General features: G+C 40.2%; 1 protein-coding gene across 1 annotated transcript; it reads right to left on the bottom strand.

The window, feature by feature from the left end:
* Window positions 1-394: 394 nt before the first annotated feature.
* Window positions 395-3295, bottom strand: rpl38 (ribosomal protein L38). Its single transcript, XM_076759176.1, has 5 exons — window positions 3240-3295; window positions 3007-3033; window positions 2340-2400; window positions 2007-2129; window positions 395-463 (listed from the first exon to the last, which is right to left on the bottom strand). The coding sequence occupies exons 2-5, from the start codon at window positions 3007-3009 to the stop codon at window positions 438-440; spliced, it is 213 nt and encodes a 70-aa protein (XP_076615291.1). The 5' UTR covers window positions 3010-3033; window positions 3240-3295; the 3' UTR covers window positions 395-437.
* Window positions 3296-6449: the final 3154 nt, after the last annotated feature.

The following is a 6449-nucleotide window of genomic DNA, read 5'->3' as shown; positions in this document are numbered from 1 at the left end:
ATGCTTTTATAGGGCATGTGCTGCTTGACTACTGGTAATATTTAATAGATGTTTATCAGATGAGCACAGGTATAAACGGTGTGTTTGAGGTGTTTAAGCACCAACAGAAAATTAGTAAGACATCAAATTATCAGATCATTTTGGGTTTATTTTAGCAGGTCTTCAGTATATAGAGCTGTGCCCTCAAGATACTTTTCAGTCTAATTATAGCTCAAATCTGACATCTTGTGGAAAGATGTCAAAACACCACGTATGACCTTCCCAGTTTCAATGTGCTGTCTTTACACCACACACACACATACACACATGGTGTCATCTGATACGCCATAATGCAATTCAGGTTTGCCGCAATATGAAAGGACAATACAGTGGACACAAAAGCACAGACGACAAATCTGTTTTCCAATTTTTATTACAATTATCTGTACATCAAGGATTTACTTCAGCTCCTTCACAGCCAGACCTGAAAAGAGAAAACAAGAAGTTAGAAAATATTCACAGGTACGAAACCTCACACCAGCAAAGACAGCCTGACACCCCCGACCTTACGTCTGCCTCCTGTGAATGCAGGCATAAGCTTTTTGTCTGAAGGAATATCTCAGCGCTCACTAATGAACACACATCTCTAAAAGGAGACGACTGCGGCTTCTACTGAGGCTTAAGATTAACTGTAAAATGACTTCTGTCAATTTAATTACAAATTAATGACTTGAAGGCAACTGAATCCACACAGTTACACACAAAACAACCGAATCACTGTGGTCAAAGTCAGAACTTGGCAGACAGACAGATGTGACTGATGTGAATCATGCATAAATTTTATGCATGATTGCGCCTTTTTCTGGACCACAGCTACATTTAAAAGCATAATCTTTGAGTAACATTTGTGTTAAAACTTGAGAAAAATAGCTTTGGTTCAGCTCTAGCCCACACCCTATTTTTGTCTGTTCACTGCTGAACTTTGGTAACAAGTTAGCAGCCACCTAAAGAATAAAATAGTGTAAAATTGCAGGAAAACGTCTGTCACAACATTTGGATTAACATATGATAAGTCCTTCAAAATCTCAGAGTCAACGCCCACATGCATCAGTGCTCACACATGACTTTTACATGCAGAAATCCACTCAGCAGACAGAACAGTAATAATATTAAGTATACCGGACTCACTACACAGACACTGGACATTAACTTTGTGATGATAGGGTCTCTTTAGTGTTACTGTGTATTCACACTGGCGCTGTTGGTCATGTTTAAATTTATGCACGCCGCTCCTTTTCGTTGTACTTTGTTTGGCGAATGCTAAAAGATGAGACTCCAGTGTTCTGACTGCTGCTCCTGCCTGAGTTTCAGTGGTTCACATCTGGTCCAAGTCTTTGTTTTAATATAACTCACCTCAGCACCAGTTTCTGAAATTGTGCTTTAAGTTGCACAGTTGGTCATTTTCCGTGACAACCTAATATTATGTACCGTCTGGGGACTCTCACAATGCTACAAAACCCACCTGAGCTTTAACCGTTAACAACTGCAGTTTATACATTTGTTTCTAACCAAGACGCACTGGTTATGTTCCTCAGGCCCAATAAATACGCTGAATCCATTTCCTACACTGTAAACGTCTGCAATGTCTTTCCACGAACGCTCTGAAAACCGCCTTGCTAACGTCAGTTTGAGTTCTATCATTGTTTGCACATTTCTTCCTTTTACGGTGCATTACTGCCACTTTAGCCATCCTCTGCAGTCAGTTATCACACCATCTCTTGTGCACGTTAGAACAAGGGGAACTCAGGCAGACGCTCGTAAAAACATGCTGTAAGACACTCGTGGCTTAAAATTCCACAAGGTACCTTAAATTAGACCCAGAAAGATGCAAACAGGTGAATCAAAGACTACGTTCATGTATACATCATTCACTTAGATACCAAAAAACCCTCACTGTGTCACTAACTGGGATTTCTATGTTTGAACCAAGAGTGCTTTTTCCAGACTGCTGTGTCGGTGATACTGACCTGGGGGCAGGGACTGCTTGAGCTTCTCGGCCTTCTCCTTGTCTGTGATGACCAGGGTGTACAGGTACCTGCTGCAGCGCACCTTGAACTTAACATTGTCCTTGTTCTTCTTGATCTTTACGGCTAAAGGAAGACAAACAAGCCAGCTCAAATTCAATTCATTGACAGCCACATTACTTGGATTAAAGCTACAATTGTAACTTCAAAGTGACACTGATAACATTAATATTTGAACAATTTCCAAAACAGACCAAGCACTGCTTCGTTGTGTTGCTCCATAATTTCAGATTTGACAACAGGTTCAGGCAGGTGAGAGTCAAGAGTTCAACTTACACTTGGCATCCTTCCTCCTGGCTGTCAGCAGGAAATCTTTGATTTCTTCAATCTTGCGAGGCTACAATTAAACCATAGAGCAGACAATTAATATTCAAAAGGCCAACACTCATGATACTGAGAATGAACAGCGAAGTGATGTTAGGGGACCGGTGGAACTGACGTTTCTGATAGAGAGCGAAACTCAGCACTAGGTCCATCATTATTCTTGCAAGACTGTGAATGCATCACGAGCACATCAGCCTGAGATGTTTGGACGTCTTGCTGAGGGAAAAGTATGGCTCCATTCAATGTAACTAGCTGTCACTAGCGTTGGGCGACCATGGCTAACGCAAAGAAACATTACAGCTAACATCAGTTCGCAGCGGCTACAGTCTACATGGTTTTAACTGATGGTTTTGAAGTCGGTAACTCCGGCACCTCCAAATTTTCGAAAACTACTCTCGGCTGGTGAACTTTTTTATTTCCAACAGGCAGTAGCCGGGTGGCTCAATCATGCTAGCAGCGTTATGCTAATGCTAATCACAATGCTAACCACATCGCAGCCCTATCTGTCGATTGATAGAGCATCACAAATACGCACTTCACATTACGATATGCCCACAAAATCAAGATACAGCATTACTAGCGGTGCAGACTTAGCTATTAAAGTATTTAAAGTCCTTACCATGCTGCCGGGTCAGCGGACTGAACGCTGGGGAAGAGCAGAGAAACATGGAGTCAATTTATCGGCTATTACAACGGGAAGAAACGTGCTAGCAAGTAAATTGTTATCTCGCCATCGAGCTACCGATAGGAATAAACATAGTTTGATACAAACACTGATATAATAATGAACATTAAAGAGGATGGATGACGATAGAAATGGTGATTTTGTTTGTACGTGTACATGAAACTCACTCAGTCTGCCAGAGAGGGGATGAAAAGGGGTGGAACTTCCGGTTTGGAAGGCTTTTATACCGCGCTACGGGTAGCACAGAGGACCAAGGTTTACAAAGAAAGGCGCAATACCGGTATTAATTTGGTGTCGAAAGAAAACAGTGTTTAGCCATTAGATAAACAGAAGACAAGGAAGCTGACTGAATTGTGGGAAAACGTGCATTAACTTATTCATAATATTTCAAAAATATGTTTTGCACAATATCATGTATTGTGTATTCAGAGAAAAGCAGCCAAATAAAATGATGACTTTCTCAGGCCAGATAGTCATTTAATTCACCACATGAGGAAAATCATCAAATTCGACCCAAGTTTCCCTTTTATATCCATAAGAAATAAAGGATCTTGTAAAGGTACATAACAGTGTGATGCATTCACATGAATAGTTTGATCATTTTCGTCCTTGTAATTCCATCTATCTTTGTATTGTACACAGTTCATCTCCATCTGCTGCTTGTCAATGATTTGTTGCTTCTGGTATTACACAGTCAAACTATGAATTTATTCATCTGGTGCTTACATGGACACAGATGATACACATAAGCTCTTTTCTTGAACATAACATGCACACACACAGGACATAATTCTCTGAGAATACCTAAAGTCATGCCTGTGAAGCATGACTAATATGTGTGAATTCCATTACTCACTTCTGTATGGCGCCTTTGTCATCCTCAAGTTCATTGTTTTTCATTGGGTTCTTCCACTGCAGTAGCAATAAACCACAGATTTTTTTCTTGTCCCTCTCCCTCGGTGCATACTGATCATATAATGTCACATGTGCTCTTTTTTATTGCATGTTGACAGACAGACCGAGTGTGCAGTGATGGTGCATTGATGAATCCACCCCTTGTCCTGCATGTCAAATGGAGTTTATTCAAATAGCCCCAAAACATGGGCAGACATGGGCAGTAGACAGCTTTTAGGAATACTGAATCCAAACTCCTAGAGAAACCAAAATCTCTGGGTACTTTCTGAGTAGCCACCCACCACCTTGTTATTTTTCACATTTAACAATTATTATTATTTTTTTTTAACATTTCTCAAACACCTTTCATCAGTAGTTCCCAACCTTTTTGCTTTATGGCCCCTCAAAAGGAAGCATTGCCCCCTTATCACTTAATGTACATGTCAGTGAGTTGTTGGCTGTTCCACCAGTGTTTTTCAGATTTAAATCCATTTTTTGAGGCCAGAAGAAGTAAAACTATCCACCGTTTCATAAGAAAAAGCAACAATTTTGAACATTTGTTGTTCAAGCAACGGAATGAATATTGAATAAATACAAGGTAAAATATTACATAAAGTATATCAAGTAAGATATCAAGCAGAGGAGGATAGATAAAAGTGACAAAATGCTGTAACACTGAGATGGTTCAAGAGTCAATCAGAACTCCTCTTGTACGGACAATGACACCTCTTCAGGACAAACACCTCCACAAGCTAAAAAAAATAACTCCTTTACAGCTCAGAGGGCAAAGGTGAAAATAAAGCTCACATAGTAATTAAATGCTTTTCATTTAAAAAAAAAAAAAACGGATTACATTCTCGGCGCAGGTTCTGTCAGTGCTCCTGGTTTATAGCAGCCCAAGGTCGGGCTGCATCCCTGTCTATGGAGAAAGAAGATAAGCAGCTAAATTATGTGTATTCAGAGCGAGTCTGAGTGTCGTCTGATTGTTCAAGTAGTTTACCTGAAGTTCTGAGTGTTCTGCTTCTATCTATCTATCTATCTATCTATAGACCAATACATAATAGCAATACAAGAAATACAAGAAGAAAACAAGAAATGAGTGTTGTAAATTGTATAATCACACATTTGAATATAAAAATAGACAATAATTCAAATAATAATAACTCTTCTATGATATGTGAATCTATTTTTCCATAATCCTGAATCCTGAATCCTGCTAAACAATAAAATAAAGTCACACTGGCTGTAGACATGCATCCAAACACATCACACATTCAGGTAATCGCAGATACCTGAGGGGTTAAATTTAGCAAAGCGCAGGTATTTTTTTCCCATTCCTGAGCATAACTCTCCACCTGGTTAATGAGACGGAGAAACAATCTCTCATACGCTGCCGCAGTCCCCGCCTGACCCGAGCATACGATCAGTGGGGGCAAATCAGCAGACTTCCTCTCTCAAACTAGGATTTTCCTGTCCAATCCGCATCTGATGGGGGGAGATGGTACAGTGGCAGGGGATCACTCAAAATCTGCACACTCGCAGAAAACGGAGCATCCTCAGCGATGATCCATTTAATATTTTCACGCTCGGCTGTCCGCTAATATTCTTTTCTCTTTTTCCTCTTCTTAAGTAACAGTGGACGCAGAGAGGCTCGAAGCCCAGAGGCCCAATTTGTTTCCTGCAAGACTGCTGCGTTGTGTTTTAGTTGTATATGTTCTGGCAGCTATTCCTTTATTGTAGTTCCACACAAACTGTAAATTGTAGTTGCTCAAAAAGCTGAAAGATTGGCTTGAGACGCCTCTGAGACTACACACACCTACTGACTTATGGGTTCAATTATCTTTCACAGTCAAGACAGATAAATCCAGGGGGTGCCAGAGCAACGCGCCTTTAAGTATATAAATGGTTCTCGGTGATGAAATTCTCATCTATTATCCCCACAAGTTGACAAAAATAATTTGATATACTTCCACAACGGCAGGGAAAAAGTTAATGGGCCAATCCAACTACAGTCAGAGCTGCTCGGCTGGTTTCCTCTACTTTCGGCTCTGTAATTGATTGCACGTATCCTTTATTAATTTCATTTTATTGTTTATTTTTGCAGAGTACAATTAAAAGTAATTGTATGAGAGTTAGCCAGCAGCTATTTTACATATGTTGTCCCCGGGCAGGTAGATAAAAAACAGCCACGCAACTGCAAATACATCATGTAAAACAGCCCCACACGTACAAGTCCGTCAGTGTGGGATAATGAACGCAATCAGTATGATAAATACAGTAAATACAACGCAATCATTGGTGGGGATGCTTTTGTGTTGACGCCAGCCAAAGCTTGAGGCTGATTTTAAAGGACCGCAGTGCAACATTGAGCAGAAATGAAACACAATAGTCATGAGTATGTTTTCATTAGTCTACAATTACCCGAAAATAGGAATTGCTCTGTTTTAGTTACCTTTAAAGGAGCTCTTTATGTCTACAGATGA

Source organism: Chaetodon auriga, chromosome 20 (assembly GCF_051107435.1).
Source record: "Chaetodon auriga isolate fChaAug3 chromosome 20, fChaAug3.hap1, whole genome shotgun sequence".
In the NCBI taxonomy this organism is placed as follows: Eukaryota; Metazoa; Chordata; class Actinopteri; order Chaetodontiformes; family Chaetodontidae; genus Chaetodon; species Chaetodon auriga.
The sequence above is the reverse complement of the archived record's forward strand: the minus strand, read 5'-3'. Positions and strand labels throughout refer to the sequence as shown.

Bases quoted from the DNA above. Each gene is read 5' to 3' on its own strand.
- rpl38 (XM_076759176.1), bottom strand. The intron at 2,130-2,339 runs GTAAGTTGAACT...GTCTTCCTTTAG, and splicing joins CAGGAGGAAGGATGCCAAGT to CCGTAAAGATCAAGAAGAAC. The intron at 464-2,006 runs GTCAGTATCACC...TTCTCTTTTCAG, and splicing joins CAAGCAGTCCCTGCCCCCAG to GTCTGGCTGTGAAGGAGCTG.